Source organism: Dermacentor silvarum, chromosome 11 (genome assembly GCF_013339745.2).
Source record: "Dermacentor silvarum isolate Dsil-2018 chromosome 11, BIME_Dsil_1.4, whole genome shotgun sequence".
Classification (NCBI taxonomy): domain Eukaryota; kingdom Metazoa; phylum Arthropoda; class Arachnida; order Ixodida; family Ixodidae; genus Dermacentor; species Dermacentor silvarum.
Genome location: NC_051164.1, coordinates 35,714,889 through 35,732,089, shown reverse-complemented (window position 1 = coordinate 35,732,089; position 17,201 = coordinate 35,714,889). Strand labels below are relative to the sequence as shown.

Below are 17,201 nucleotides of genomic sequence, written 5' to 3'. Positions count from 1 at the left end.
TACGACGAAAGCTCTCATAACCACATTGACGTGTTAAGATAACCGCCTACATCTGGAAACAACCTGTGCGCAGGACTTTTTTGGGCAGGTACTGGGCGACCGTGACCTTTTTCTCTCTTTTTCTACGCAATCGTACGATTCGCGTGTCGTAGTTAAATAGAGTTGCAACTTACGTAACACGCTTTACTATTGTACTTTGCTCGGGCTGGGCTTCTGCTGCCATTTCGTACGCTTTTATGTAAGCCGGGTATTCTGGACTCTGGGCAACTGCAGGGCTATTTTTTAAGTGCTCCGTCCTAGTCAAGCATTTAATTGAATTCCGGGGTTTTACGGGCCAAAATCACGATTTTATTATGAGGGACGCCATAGTGTCTCGTAGTGCACGCCGTAGTGCGGATGAGTTTTGAACACCGGGGCATGTCTAACGTGCCCCCAATGCACGACCCACGGGTGTTTTAGCATTTCGCCCACATCGAAATGAGGCCGACACGGCCGGGATTCGATCCCACGACCTCATGCTTAGCAGCGCAGCATCATAACGGCTAAGCCACCGCGACGGGTAAACTAATCAAGCTTTTCTTTTATTGCAGAAAAAGAAGCGGGCCTTTCGGGTAAGGATTTCTATTATCCTGACGGTTGCTAATACAGAAAATTTTCAGCAGCGTCATTGGACTCCTAAAATGTTATTAGTCTTTTATTGCGATAGCAATTATATGGACATTCAAAAGCAGATTTCTGCCGTCGGCGTCGCCGTCGCCGTTGCCGTCGCCGTCGCCGTCGCCGTGAGGTTCCGTATGACGTCATTTGGAGAAGAAATCGTCGCCGCGCGCCGAACGCTGTATGTGCGAGTGAAAGGGCGCGAGGGGCGCGTCTTTCACGGGGAGTGAACGCACGGCGGAGAACAAACGCGCGTTCTGCGCCGTGCTCGCTTAAGGGCTGCAGAAGTAGGCGTCTCTGTTCTCCTTCACAATCACCATGTATGTAGAGCAAACGCGCCTTCTTCCAACGAGCGAGAGGCCGTGGGGGAGGGGGAGGGAAGGGAGGCGACGTTTAGCTGCGGCACGCAGTGCCTATTTATATCAGAGGCTCCGGCAACAGTCACCAACGCCGCACGCATTTTGAGCGAACGCGGGCAAAACGCCGATGGCGTCGACAACAGTTCTGCGTGTTGTTGCTACCAAAGCCGCTCACCTTACTTCGTATGACATTGCTGTGTTGCTATCGCATTCATTGCTTCGCCCTTAGGGCGAAACTGTGACATTTTTTTTCTTATGCAGTTTTGGCAGAAAGAAATCTCTTTCAGGAGGCTCACTTAAGAACAGGGGAGAAGTTTTGGGATCGGGTGACGAATTTAATAGATGAATTCTGCTATGATGCGCTTGAGCATTTTCCCAGTGCTAATATTCTGATAGCCTGCTTTGTAGCGCAGTAGACTCCACAAGGAAAGCCATTAAAAACAATTGGAGGACGCTTAAGCTTCGCCTTTAGGAGTGGAACGCGATAGCATTCAGGGATCCCCGACTGCTTATCAGGCTTTTTTTTTCTCGTATATTCAAATTAGTCAGACGCCAGCACGTCTGGAGGTTGTCGTTAAGTCATACTTTACGATTTTTCTGACGGCATTTACGTTGAGAAATTCAATTTTTTGATCACTAACGCCTTGCTCCACGCGAAGCGCCTGCCCGGTCGGGGTACTTCTGGATGATGTGGTTCGGCATGATTATTTCCGCCAAAGACGCCGGCGCTTAAGCCGACGCCGGATTTTCTGCGACACGGGGCCCTTAACGCCTATCGCATTAAAACGCGCATTTAGACCACGCATACCCAGATCGCGCAACTTCTCGTTTTCTGCAGACAGTCGAGTGAAACAAGACGACCAGAATGTTTTCAGTAGTAATTCTCTCAAGTTATCATTATCGCATGATTTTTGAATGAACAACTTATAATCGCCAACTAATATGTTGGACCACTCCGTGTGCTGGAGCTTTGTGAAGGAAAGCAAATCGCAGGTAATTTACGTATTTCCCAAGCTTTTATTGCGATAGCAATTATATGGACACTCAAAAGCAGATTTCTGCCGTCGGCGTCGCCGTCGCCGTGAGGTTCCGTACGACGTCAATGGAGATGAAATCGTGACCGCGCGGTGGTAAGTGGTTCTTGAGGGAAAGGGAAAGGTTGGCGCTATCTTCTGCAGCCCTTGAGGGAGCACGGCTCAGCGCCAAGACCGCGCGCCGCCGAACGCTGTATGTGCGAGTGAAAGGGCGCGAGGGACGCGCTCTTTCACGGGGAGTGAACGCACGGCGGAGAACAAACGCGCGTTCTGCGCCGTGCCTCCTTAAGGGCTGCAAAAGTAGGCGTCTCTTTCCTCCTTTACAATCACCATATATGTAGAGCAAACGCGCCTTCTTCCGATGCGCGAGAGGCCGTGGGGGAGGGGGGGAAGGGGGAGGGAAGGGAGGCGACGTTTAGCTGCGGCACCAAGTGCCTATTTATATCAGAGGCTCCGGCAACAGTCACCAACGCCGCACGCATTTTAAGCGAACGCGGGAAAAACGCCGACGGCGTCGACAACAGTTCTGCGCGTTGCCAGTGCTACTGCATGTCCAAGTTTATACAGCTGATAAAGCTAACATCATTACTCTGTATAGCTCTCTACAAATTTGCTATCGCAATTGATGCTTCACCTTTCAGGTGAAACTGCGACAACTTTTTTGAAGTATACGTGAAGTATACTTGAAGTAATCTGCGACATACGTTAGGTCTGAAAATGAAAATGTGCTTGCTACAGTTTCTTGAATTGATTTTGCTCACCTATATGCAGTATATTTCTTTTAAATGGTTTGAGTCGTTGCCTCATGAGAACATTTATAGATTTATGTGTATTTGAACAGAAATTGGAGGTGGCTCCAATCTGAAGCTTCCCGTAGACGCGCACCTAAATCTGTGAGCAGGAGTGTTCTAATCTTTTCATTCCGCTGCTATCATAATGTGGCCACCATTAACTGGAAATGATCCCATGACATCGTGCTCAGCTGGGGACGTATTCTGCAACAATTACTTTCATCGGTGGCCTTGCCTTGGCCGTCAGCCGCGCGCTGATTGGCTCATTAAACAATATCGAATGAGCTGATTGGCTGGTTGAGCATTACGTGTTTATGAGCTCATGGAATCTGCTCAATCAGCCAATCAGCGTGCGCCAAACGGCGAAGGCATGACCAAGGCGATAGCGTCGCTTAAGTGGATTATCGCAGAATGCGTTCCCTGCTGAACGCCACAACCGCACTGTAGAGGAACAGAAAACCATCGAAAAAACGCGTACACGAGAAAGAAAATGACAGGATGAGCTATGGAGTTGCAAGTTTACATTTGTAAATCCAGCGCTCATCTTGGCCACATCTTCCTTGTGTACTCGTTTTCTTCGATGGTTTATTGCTCAACTGATCAACGTTTACTGGTTTACTGATGAACGCACCCACCGAGAAAATCTGCAGAACGATGGCCACGAAGGCAACCACGGTCGGTTATATACTTTTTCAATGGCATTTTCCTCCTTGTGGATTGGCTCGTTTAAAATCACGCAGATTAGTCATGGAGTTTTGTGGCGGGATGTAAGACTGGTGGTCGGGAATGACGTATGCTAATCGGATGACGACTGTGTAATTCATAAATAACTTTTTTCTCGTGCGCTGATTTGCGTATAAAACGTAACTGTATTATTTTTAAACGGTCCACATAAGCAGACTTGTCAGCGTCCTCTCTCACATGCTAGAATTTGTCACGAATGGTTGCTTATTCTCTTGCTTCTCACAGCATGCGTTCTCAATCCTGTCAATTCCTTGGCCGCGCGTCTACACTCGCTGGAAAAAGGGTTTTGTAGGAGTGGTCTATTGCTATATTTATCCCAAATTTCGAACAACCGGCACTTTGCGAAGTTCGTTGGCAGCATTAAGCGCAGGTTTCATCTCGAGGGCGACGCCAGTTGCCGTATTCTCATACGTGCCAAATTCAGAAATGCTCTCATTCGCCAGACGCTGAACGGATTTGAATAATATTGCTTACGTTTAACACAGAAAGCTAAATTTTGACGACAGTAGAAAGCAGAATATTTTCCGCCGTTTTAATTTTATTTTACTTTTCACTCATTAGAGTCTTGAAGAAAAAAAAAAAACAAAAAGAAACTGTGCCACAAAGTATATGAAAATATCACCTTTTACCGAAAAGCAGATACCAACGTCCTGTAAAATACACTTGTTAGAGAATGTGAAGCTGACATTTATGTTGTAATTCTTTACAGCTTGTCATCAGATTCACACAGGCTAATCTGGGTTACAGATGGTGAATCGATTCATATAGTCAAACTACACATATATAAAGCTCCTATCTTTGATAACATTGCTTTAAACTTCCTTTGACTTGCATTTCTTAAACTTAGCTTATCTTTGTTTTTTCGTAGAATGGCAGTGATATGTAGTTCTTCACGTTGCAAAGCATTATTTTCGAGTCGGAGTTGACATTAGAACAAATTTTCATCAGATATATGTGTTAGGAAACTTCTTAAACCTTTGACTTTACTGCGAATGCGCTGGCGTGCGTATGATTTTGGAAAATGTCGCTCTCGCATTGTCGGCATCGGCTGCCATCGTAAGTTTTCTGGCAAGTAGCGCGTTGTGGCGCTCTGTGAAACATCTCTGTTTCAAATATATTTGAGTCACCTCAACTTTAATTTCGCCAACTCAGATCAGCCTACACTCAATTTCTTCTTTCTGTAGTGAGGCGTGCCACAGGGTCCATGGACAAATTTCACATCTAGTCAAAGCCACTTGTGGGGTACATGCATTCTTGCACACAATGGGGCTGGCCTCTCGATGAAAGGCGCATATTTTCGACTTAATTCACGCCTTTCTGTTCACATTGCCCTTTAACCCGACGCACAGTAGCAGGCTTGAGGAGCCACCGTTAGGCCTATTGCCCGGCTATTCCAATCCCCTTTGTTCACGGCGTCTACATTTGTGGATGCGAATTATTTGCGTCAATTATGGCCCGTAGCAGCTCAAGAAAATACACTACGGAAACTAAGCTGCGGGTTATTTGGTCCTTCTGCTTACTTAATGTTACTCCAGTGCACACCAGTCTGCAGAGAAGTGCTACGCTAGGCCACTTTAATAATGACACTACCATGTCAATCGGTATGATAGACTTGCCACTCTCCGTAATTTCATTTTGTTTCTCGTTATGCATAGAGTCAATAAAAAACTAGCACATACGGTTTATAGAGCTGAAAGAAAATTCTTACTAATCCTTGCATATTACTTTCCTTTAACAAGGACTGTAGCATCATATATTAAAATTTGTTGACTTTGGTGCATTTATGAACAGATCATTGTAACGTACGACTAAAGAGGCCTAAATAAACTTATATCTCTCTCTTTCATTCTTTCTACTTTGGCCCTACCAAATAGCGGTGCATTGACGGAATGCCCGTGACGTCACCGTCCCGAGGAGGCATGCAGAGTTGCGGAGGTGTCAGCCTGGGCGGCCAAAGCTGCCTCGCGGAGGAGATCGGGTCCCCGTACACGCCGTCCATTTCACCAGGCGCTGTCTCGCGGCCGCAGCGCCCTCTCCCGCGACAGCAACGCGCCAATCACGTTGACGTGGACAGCGGACTCGGGGGCGAACCGCACGGGGTCACCGACCTCGTGGGCAAGAAATCCATGGCCAACACCACTCAGCCGTAAATTTTATTGTGTTTGTCAATATTTATTGAAAATAAGGAAAATGGTGGATAAGCAAGAAATGTAGTATAATCTTGATGCTGCAAATTTCAGAACGTAACATAGAATATTGGCATCATCCGAACTTTGTATATTTTTGTATACTTTTTGTATTTTCAAAGATATTCAAAAAGCAAAAAATTTATTCATGCACATTTTATCACTACTGTGAGGGTCCCACACAGCTTCAGTTTGATTTCATTTATTGAACCTTGGAAACGTCCGAGACTTGGGCGCCCTTTAGAATTGATTTCCAGGGAAGTTCAATGGCTTTACATAATTAAGGCCGCCTTTTTGGGAAGCCTTTATAATTGGCGTTTGCTGACTCTCGCAAATCACTTCGGTAAACTCTAGCTCAGGTTGAGTCAGTCAGGCTTTCTTCGACTGACTGTGGCTTTCACCTGAGGGATAGTTAATTTCATAGCACGTGAACGAGTGCGCATTATCTCGAGGTTGAGGGGAAACTGCATGAAATGAGTTAAGCATTATACTGCCTGCACGTGAGCTTTCTCGATTTATTACAGTGAGAGCACGCCCACTCGTACCCTACAGAAGGGGTGATCGGCATCACTGTTCACTCTTGCACACGCGTATGCATGAGCCCGCGGAAGTCTCTTGTGACAACTTGTTTAACGAATGCAGACAGTGTGGGTTGGAATCGCGGTTTCAGCGCCGGTGGTTTGGCTATTTCACCGGAGTTCGCGATGAAGACGCCAACGTCTGGAAACCAGAGTTGAGCCACGGAAAGCTTCCTGCAAAAAAAAAATAATTATTAAGAAAAATTATAATAATAAACAAATGCGTGACGCCTATTTTAGGCGAAATTGTTAGGGCATGGTTTTTTAATGACTGCATCACGACGACTGACAGGAGCGTCAGTGCTTTGTCATCAAATGACGTCAAAACCACCTTAGTGTTTCATGATGTGACGAGCAATCCTGCAGATGCGTCTGAGACAGGAAACCGCGCGCGCCTCTCTTGGGACCCTTTTGATTTTCAAGTTTAACGTCAATTACAGAAGGAGAGAATAAGATAGATAACATTGAAAGTTTCCGGACTGAAAAAAGCTGTAAGGGGTTCCTCCTAAAAAAAGCACATTTATTATCTGAACAATAAATCCTTATAGTAAAATTAAATAAACGTTTGATTTTTCTGAATAGCTAGGCAATACTCAAGCACCACAAAAAATGGTAAGAACACAATGACGATGACACAGGGTCGCATACCTCGCTTTTTTCGTCCCAACTATGGCGCACCAAGATTTAAAAATATGGAAATGCCACCTAGCTGAACATAACCAAGGTAATCTTCCATGCCATCGTTCGGCGATACTCAGAATATTTTTTGGATTCCGCCTAATGCGATAATTTTTCTCATTTAAATAATCAAGCGCTGAGTTCTTATACTTAGATGGAAATTGTCAATGATAATGTTGAGCAATATCAGAAACTCCTGATACAGCTTTCTGCTGCTCAAAACGTAATACATAAAAGTGTTCTTATGTTGCTCAACAATTTTCTCACTGATAATTTACATCTAATTTTTATAATTGAGAAGTGTAATATTTAATTTAAATTACTTAGCTAATTAGGTGGGATCCAAGAAATATACACAGTATGTCCAAGAGACGGCAAAAACTTTACCTTGGGTGTGTCCAGCTAAGAGGCATTTGCATATTTTTAAATTTTGGTGTAGGATAAATGCGACACTCTTTAGAATAGTGCAAGTCGAAAAGTCACGCAACGGCAAACCTAAGTACGCGAATACCATAAAAAAGCGGTAAGAAGCAAATTTGTAAAGACCTCTTATATCTACGCCTAATTTGGCAGTGACAGATAAAGGCTGGGAAGGTTACATTTTGCGTTTTCGGTTAGTAAGTTCAGATACTGCGGTTGGAGAATCGGAAACTATTATCCAACAGCAAGCAAATCAAGACACAAAATTGCCAATTCTTCTTTCAAAGTGTCAGAGTCAGGGAACATGGGGTCACCTATTTTTTAGCGGCACCTGCAGTTGATTGAAGTTCTCGCTCACCGAACAGGACCACCACCGGAACGGGGCCCTCGGATATACCCTTTTCGGGGAATGTGGAAGTGCCAAGCCAAGAGCACCCACTCGGGGAACAAAGCGCCCAACCGGCTCCCGTGGCACTGGCGACCATGGCGTCGGCTTGCCTGAACATAAGCCTGCTCACCCTGTTGTGGCGCCCTGCCGCGCCAGCGCACAGACGTCGCCGCAGCGTCTGCCTGACGCGGGCTTGCGTGGCTCTCAACGACATGTTGGTGGCCGCGTTCAACGCCAGCGTCGACCCCTGCGACAACTTCTACGAGCACGTGTGCGGCGGCTGGAGGGAGTCGGCCTCCGTGTACGAGAAGCATCTCAGCCTCTTTGTCGACAAGGTATGATATGCTGCCCTCAATTATCTGACATATTCTTGCGAATTCCGTGCAGCATCGTATGGTCAACCCTCATATAAAACAAAGCTGGCGTTACTCCAAATTATAGCATTCGAAAGTAAATTTTCGATCCCGTTGGTTTCTTACAGATATGTTGAAGCTATTTATTCCATGTAAAAACAGGCTGGCCCATGCCGAGGCATTGAAAGAGGGAATCTGACGAATGAACATGGTTTTTTGTTTTCTTCGACATACATGAAGTTGATTGATGATGATGTTGAAGTGGAGGAAGTGACATAATGATATAATGACGAAAGCACATCAACGTAACGGAAAGTACAAACGGACAATGCTGACAGAGCAAACTGAGCTCTTAGCTCCTGAATGCTATTACAATTACCTTTCTCTCGTAATGTCTTCCTTCGCTTGTAAAGTAGGCCTACGGAGCTGTGACGTAAGCATGTTGTAGTCACGAGAGCGGAAGGAAAGTGCGATATTACAAGCTCCTTTCTCCAAGTTCCACTGTAATTCCAGATAGCATTCGCTACAGATGGCGAATGTTCTCTCCGTGTTGAAAAAGCGTTGCCGCGCTCCTTCAAAGGGGTCCTGAACCCCCTTTTCGGCTTGGAGAAAAATCCTGAGCGATTCCACTGATGGGAAGTTGGATGACCGGCGAAGCGACACAGAATGGAGAGCTGAAGGAAACTAGATACAGAAGCGCTAGAAACGCCGACAAAGTGATGGCGGTGAGAACGTAGACATGGCCGACGCGGGTCACACGAAACGTCTGTGTCATCTCGTTTCCTTTCGACGGCACCGCCGCCACGAGAGAGTGGAAGGAAAAGAACATAGACACGCAAGCGCTTGGACTGCCGAAAAAGAGAGGGTATGCGAGCGTAGACATGGATAGCGCCTCTTCCTCTTCACAACCACAATCTCTCTCTATCGTGAGTCCCCCAGCGGCAAATCTTTGAGAAACCTTTATTATCTACCTCAGAGTCTGCTGATCTTCAAAATGATGCATATAATGACTAATCTAATCAAAATGCATACCCAAGGGTCGAGAAGTATAAGCTTTTGCATAGAATCAAAATATCATCATATTCGGGACCTGAGTATTGTGGGTGCAGAACAAGAACGCACGGAACCCAAGCCATAAATAGCTTTCCTGTAAAAACATAGTCCGCGGATAGCATACGCTGCTCTGAACATCTCAGCCAAGTCTTGCAGTCGTGCGCGACACATGGCGCTCACACGCGGAGCGCACTGTAACTTTTCTCTCAAACTCTTTTCAACAGAAGAGTGCTCCTCAATGTTTTTTGGACGCTTCATTTCGTAATATGAAATACTACCATACCCGGCTGCCAATAGCTGACATCATTCAAGAAGGATGTTTGGATCAGTGCGCGTCTTCCTGATGTTACTGTGTATATTTATTCACGAAGTTTATTTAACAGACTGAAGTAAGCGAAAATCTGCTTGAGAATTTCAATAATAATTACCTACATCTGGAAGCAGCCGACTATCTTTTGCTCACGCTCGGCCCCGCGAACCCGTGTAAGAATTACAATTTGCGAGCCTGCTTATCGGTGCTGTAGCCTTCGGGTCTCGCTAATTTCGATTAGGTTTGGACGTCAAACAAGCCTCTAACCTCTCGAAACTAATGGTGAGACGACACGCATGCTATACCAGCGTGTGCTCACTCCTGGCGGCTCCTGGTTAGACTCTTCGGCATACTATTGACAGCGCTTCAGAATACACACGTTGGATGTTCGTACTGTCCGTCGGTAAAGCTGGTGAAGGACAAAACCTGTCCGCACCTCGTAGCATCATCAGACTAGAGCATATGAGCGCGAGCCCTGTCATGCACAAAGAAAATGCTTTACCCCGACAGTGCCATGTAGCTGTCGTCTGCTACGTAGCGTAGATATCGCGGCCGCCGCGGAGTCATCTCGCTGAGTGCATTACGTCTCGCTGACGACAAACGCATATGGCTTACGTTTAAGAACGTCGTAGGCACGAGAATTGTAAGTAGTGTCGTCTACGTTAACATCCAAAATCAAATTCGAACTTCGCTGCCGCGGTGACGCCCAGTAGACGAAGCGTTCCGGGCGCGCCCCGCTCCGCCGTAGCTTTCGCAGTGCAAGGCATCCAAGAAGGAGCGGAAGCGCCGTGAAGGGCCTGTTTGATTGCCAATAACTCCGATTTTGCTGTACGTATTCAATTACGTTTTCCGGCAAGGTATTCCTGAAATAGCATATTCCAACTTCAGCTGCATTTATCTACTTCGATAAAAAGTGTTTCAGGGCCCCTTTGAGCAAGAACCGCCATTCAATTGATTTCAGTCGGCAATTCTGTAGCTCAAAGAAATGTCTGTCCGCTGCCTTGTTTAACACCAGGTTCTCGACGTTCTGGTGCGAGCCTACATGAACAACAAAGCGAGAAACCAAACTCAACAGGCCGCCATGCTGCTGCAAAGCTGTCTAGTCATCGTCGAGGATGGCCGAGACGAAATGAACGCCTTCAACAGCAGACTCACTAAGTTTGGCATTGCGTGGTCGTATGCGGACAGCAAGAGCGGAGAGCTCACCGTATAGTGGCAGCCAGGGTGTTCAAGGCGTTTCGAATCTCACCACTGCTTAGCATCCACAAGAGTCGAACCAAGGCGGGCGAGTGTTTCTTCGCATCGAGCCTGGCGACGCACTGCCAAACTGGGTCAAGATGCGAGCACTGCTAGTGAAAGAAGGAAACTACCGCAGCTATTATATACGAACGCGTTGCAGATCTCTACAATAGCGACGCGGCACCTACAATAAGTTTCCCGGAGTTCAATCAGATCGAAAGCGTATAGATTTCGGTATTCATGTGCGTCGACCGCGGCGATGCCGAAATGGTTGAACTCGACTCTATGGATCAGCTCAGCCGCCACCTAGAACATAACAGCTTCATGCAGCTTCGAGCATTCTTGAAATACACCCTCGATCTGCCGTTATCGACGAGGGTGCAAATGTGCGCCGTGTAATACATGAAACGTCTTCAAGATTTATCGAAGTAGCTGGGCGAACAGCGGTTGGAGTTCAACCTCGGCTGGTGCATGCTGCAGGCCATGTGGCGATTTACCAGCAAATCGTACTCACAATTTTGGTATCGGAGCGTACGCTCCACTCTGGACACCGTTGTCGAACGGCCCAGCCATGCTGACTGTATCGAGTTGACTCGATACAGTCGAGGGATGGACCACGTACGCAGTGTTCTCGGGTACTCACGAGGACGCTGAGGCACGGAACGACGTGAATGGGATAGCGCGGACCATCGTCGACCTCTTCGTCAAGCAGGTCAAGCGCGGTAGCTGGTATTTTATCTCCGATCGCATAGCTCTCGAGCATCGAGCGTTCGACGACGTCTTTTTCCACAGCGAGCGCTTCAGCAAGCAAGACCCTAGCGACGTCTTCGACACAGTCGCCATGAACGTTTCGCTGCTGCATACCTGGATGTTCGTTGCCAGGGCCAACGCACGCATCCCCGAGGAACAAAGGCGGTCGGTGACCTCTAGCTACATGAGACAACTCCGTGAATCCGACGGCTACGCTTTCTTCGACTCGCAGAGGTTGGCTGTTCGCATCCCTCCACTCTTCCCGATGCTACCGCTGTACGACCGGGACACCCTCGCAAAAACCGCCCACCATCCTGAAGTGCCGCTCACACGAGCAGTCGCTTCCTCTCATTTTTCGAGGCAGCGCATAAAAAAACTGCTCGCAACCGTTCACCCGGATGCCAGAGTGGCAAACGGCAAGGGTCCCAGGCTACTTCCAGAGGGTGGCCCTACCAGGAGGGAACGCGCAACGTTGCTTCGACTGCGCACGGGCTGCGTCGGGATGGCGGCACGGCTGCACGCCAAGGGACGCTCCAGCTCACCGGCCTGCCAACGTTGCGGCGACCCCGAGACCCTCGACCACCTTCTCTGTGCTTGCCCAGCACTGGCACATGACAGCTCAAGGGTCATGACTGCCTACAAGGCAGCAGGTGCTATCTACTGCCACAACCAGCGACCTCCTGTTCACGTCGCTGCCCCACCTCCGAGCTCTCCATAGCCTCTTAGAGTTTGTGGATCACCGCCCATCGCTAAGCGCTGGCCCACAGCAGGCCATCGCCTTCATCACCGGCCTCCTTCATGATGAGATGAGACTACTGCTGGTTCTCCTTCTCTTCCTCACACCTTTATCTCCCACTTCCCCTTCCCCTGACGCTGCGCCGTGCTCCCTATTGGTCAGCCGAAATAGGCGTCATTTTCCTTGATAAAAGACTACTACCGGGACTTAACAGTAGCGGCTAAGTACGGTATACTATCGGAACGCTGCTGGGTGCGGCCGCTGTACGGCTCTTCGAGAGCCGCCTCCCCCGTAATTCGGTGGTACTCACCAAGGTTGAAGAGAAACTCGCCTGCTTTGCTTCGCCCGTGGTCCCATCACGGACCAACCATCACGGACCAACCAGCGGTTGACCTCGTCTGGGATGCATTCGTGTCGGCCGATAGCAATGGGTCAACGGCGGCCGGCAACCTTGGCAACTACATCAGCGGCGCAACGTTCTTCGTGGTGATGTGTCACCTCTTGTGCAAAGCGCGCACGTCGCTCCAGGTCGAGTTCAGCTGCAACCAGATCGTGAAGAACAGCCGCGTCTGCGCGCGGGTTTTGAACCGCGAAGTCGACAGGTCCATGAACCCCAAGAAAAATTGCGATTTCTTCTCGTACACCTGAGGCTGCTTTACGTTTGGTCACTTCGTGTTCATTGCCCAGACAAATACTCGTGACCACTTTGTTTATTGCGTTTACTTTGAGTGAACACTGCAACTGAGCTGCCTCTATTGCGTGTGTTGCAATTTTGCAATATGGTGCCGCTTTATAATCCTTGGTAGCATGGCGATGATACATGAATAATTGTGGCACCTAATGTAACTTTTGTTATATCCTTGATTATCACACTTCCGATAGTGCTGCAAAATGTCGTCGCGCATGTTTCGCGTCTGTGTTCACTGTTCACGCCTCACAAGGTATCAGTCATGTAGCATCGTATTTGTGATATTGATATTGTGAATGATAATGTCAGTGTTATAACCGAACCGGTTCAGATGAAACTGTCAGCTGATGATTGCATTCTGTTCAACGAAATTTTATATATCTAATCTTTTCTTTTTCTTTCAAGAGTTGTATGTATCTATATATCCATATTGTTTGTTTTCCCCAAGTTGTTTGATGTGTGAAGCAAATTTGCTTAAATGTGATGTGTGCTATATGCTCTTACTCTCTCTTTCCTTTCTCTCATTTGTTTTCCTTTTCTCCTTTTTTTCCTAAAATGTTTCATCTGTTCGCTTCTTGCTGTCTGCTACCTTTTGGACCCTCAGGTTATTAGGACTAGACAAGTTGCTGTTTGTAGCAACTTTTTTCTTAATGCCTTGGCACCTTGTACCACTTGTTTTCAAGAATAAAGGCATTATTCATATTATTATTATTATTATTATTATTATTATTATTATTATTATTATTATTATTATTATTATTATTATTATTAAATTAACTGTCCTAGTGATCAAGTTCTGCTTAACTCTCACCTCCATAAAATTGACACGTGGTGCAGTAATTGGTATATGCAACTTAATGCCGGAAAAACAGTTTTTGTGAAGATTACCAATAAAAAACTGGTGCATTCCTTAGTGTACACTCTTCCATCGCATCTCCTCATAGATGGTATTGAATATAAATACCTTGGTGTTATCATAACAAACCGTTTAAGATGGAACTATCATATTGCCAGTGTTTATTCATCTCCTACCGAAAACTTGGGCTTCTCCACCATGAACTTAAAAATGCTCCTTCCAGGGTAAAACATTGAGCCTACTATAGACTCATCAGACCAACACTAGAGTGTGCTTGTTTACTTTGGGACTCCTATACTAAACAGATTATTGAGGCACTGGAATCAATCCAGCGGAAAGCCGTATGCCTAATTTTTTTTCTAAATACCGTACTACCGACTCTCTCTCCGCTTGAATGAAAGAACATGCCATCCCACCACTTTAAGAACGAAGGAAAATTCAAAGATTAAAATTTCTATTTTTACTAAAGAACACGAGTCCTCATCCGTATCTAACGCCCCTTACTACCTTCATACAAGGTATCATCATAATCAGTCTCTAACTCCATACCACGCCAAAATAAACGCCTTTAAGTATTCTGTCTATCCACGCACAATTGAGGTGCCTTCTAATGCGGTTATATTCATCGACTCTATAGACAAATTGATCGTTTCTTTTCTATAGTCATGTTTTGCATTTGTATAAATTTTCCCCTGCTACTGCTCTAAAATGCCCCATTGTAAATAAGTTATGTTTATTATTGGTGTCATTGCTGTGGATTCATATTGTGCAGTATTGTATTCTTAAGGCCCTCCTGCTTGGGCCCGCTACAGGGCCTGCAGTATTTGATAAATAAAATAAATATACATGTCCATGGCTAGGCGTCAAACGCACAGAAAGCACTAAACTGCGAAAAAACGAGGTACACAAAGCAGAGCGGCTAGAGCTCCGCTAAACGTGTGCCTGCAGCGATACACCACGCTCTTCTCAAGTATGCTTCTGTGTGCATGTTACTAGAGCTTTACAACGATTCGAAGAGAATATCATACAGCTATTGATTACTTTGATCTGTTCCTAGTAAAATATGGTGTGCAATATTAGCCACAACAGGGTCCTCATGAAATACTTTCAGCTATCCATTGTTCTTTCACGAACAGCAATTGGAATTTTCGCAAGAAACATTCTCACGTTTTAATGCAGCAACCTGCCAAACCTGGCCCTTCTGGCGAGCGAATCAAGAACCTTGTGGTGGACGTGAAACAGCTCTGTCATGCCGATGACTACGTGGACGACGAACGAGCGTTTGGGGACGTCCCGGCAGCCAAGCGTCCCAAGCAGGCGGCCTCGTTCACAGCCATGGAGTGTGACTACGAAAGTGAAGATGAAGAAGACGTGGACAACGAGGTCGACGACGGCGATGACGATTCGGCTGACCTGGAGATTTTCAATGCTGAGGAGGATGACGACCGACTGTATTACAAGGAGGAGGAAAAATCAGACGAGGCGACTGCAAAGAGGAGCGCCAGGCGAGTCCAGTCGGCCATCAGGCGCAAGGCCAATGACGCCGAGGATCTGAGCCTGGAAGATTACGTGCCCGACTACTACATTGACAGTCACAGAAAGAGGGACAGCTCCAGCCTTGCCATTACAGTGACTCACTCGGCACGCTCCGTCGACATCACCGAACTCTCTGGAGACATCGTCAAGCTCGTCTTCAAGGGAAAGAAATGTGAAAATGCGGAACATCCCGAGGTGTGCTAGCTTCACGGCCAAAGGCACACTCGAAGGCCTTCGTTCGGTACGTCGACCCAGGGACGGCGGCAGCGAACCTCAAAATCATCGAGAAGGCGGTCGGCAAGGGGGAGGTCGTGCGAGTCGAGCAGTGCACCACGCGCAAGCAGGCCACCATCGGGAACATGCTAAACCTTTGCCGGCTTGCCATTAATGGCACCGTGGCCCGTCTGAAACAGCAGCTCCCTGGCTCTCGCGTGCACGTATCGCGTGCGTGCACTGGGCTCCTACTCTACAGAGGACCTCAAGCGAGCCCATCGAAGGTCCGGATGTCACACCATAGACAGTCATCCTTTCCGACTGAGCCTTCTTCTTTGTTCTTTATTTTTTCGCGAGCAATTTATTTTCTAATAACAAGAAGCCGTACATAAAATCTAAACGGCGGTATGGATTTTTATTGAGGGTACATATATTAATGCAAATTAAATATTGTTATCTGCTACTTGGTCATGAGGCGACAGTTCCTTTCTTGCGTTACTGCTTATATTTCTCAACGAAAGCAGTGACCGCAAGCTATTCGCTGTTTATCCTAGCTGCATTAACTCTGAGGTTTCTGAATAACTGAACAAGGCATTTATGCCTATGTCAGTTTCCGAGTGTTAGTATGCAAGTGTATATGTGCGCGCGTCACATATACTTGAGAATGCTGCTAGCGCTATATTGCTGCCTTCTTTCATTATTTCTTTTATTGTTGATCTGCGTGCCAAGGTGCAGCGCGCTTGACCAAACTATGTGAAAGCGTTAACCTAAGGACGCGCAAACTCCGGAAGTGATGAATGCCCAAAAGTGGCCGAGAAAGTGGAAACGCAGCAAAACTAAACATGGCGATTACAGAAACAATTTCAGCTAACGACACATTTTGAGAAGTGCATGCAAGAAGAATAATTGAATGAATAAACGATGGTTCTTTGGTCATTGCTCGAATGAAGGAAAATTCTAGAGCTTTTCTTAGGCACGTGCACCGTAACGTGCGCATTGGAAACGGCTCTTGAGCCCATCTAGCCCTCTGAGGCTGTTTAGTGAGTGATCACTACCTAATTCGGTGCACTCGCGAAATAGTTGCTGCGACACGCATCAGGACGGGCCAGTATTTGGGCAGATGGTGTCGTGCACGCACGAAATGCTCTAATTGTAGGTATACAACGGCTTATGAAATCTCATTGCTGGTTTAAGTAAGGAGATATGTTTCGCGTTGTAATGGAATTTTCATTTGCGAACCTGAGTAATAGCAACATACCGTAAAGCATGGCTTAGTGGTAGAATACCCGGCTTCTAACGGGTAGGTCGTAAGTTCAAATGCTGCTGTAGTCCACTAGATTTTCAGGCATGGAGTGGCGCCTGAAACCGTCAAAATACCCGTCGAGAACTAGTGGGACTGTACTAGTCTAGGTGCAACCAAATTAGGACGGCCCACTAAACTTCACGAAAAGTCACTCCCTCACCAGAACAGGAATTGGGTTCCCTTTTGTGGTATTCGGCCACCACTTCCTTCATGACTCCTACAATTAAGCCAATGGCGCTCAGTCACCAGCGGCTGCGGAGCACCTGACCAAGGCGGCGGTCAGAACTACTACGCGGCCGAGGGTGCTAAGAATTTCTGGGTTCGGACAG

The 17,201-nt window shown here is 46.8% G+C and overlaps 2 protein-coding genes across 2 annotated transcripts in view; one reads left to right on the top strand and one right to left on the bottom strand.

Annotated features, from left to right (window-relative positions):
- LOC125941404 (uncharacterized) overlaps positions 1-17,201 on the bottom strand; it is a 46,544-nt gene that overhangs the window by 19,439 nt on the left and 9,904 nt on the right. The gene's annotated exons all lie outside the window — the stretch shown is intronic.
- Positions 5,474-15,560, top strand: LOC125941281 (uncharacterized). Its single transcript, XM_049658266.1, has 3 exons — positions 5,474-5,731; positions 7,813-8,170; positions 15,000-15,560. The coding sequence occupies exons 1-3, from the start codon at positions 5,475-5,477 to the stop codon at positions 15,558-15,560; spliced, it is 1,176 nt and encodes a 391-aa protein (XP_049514223.1). The 5' UTR covers position 5,474.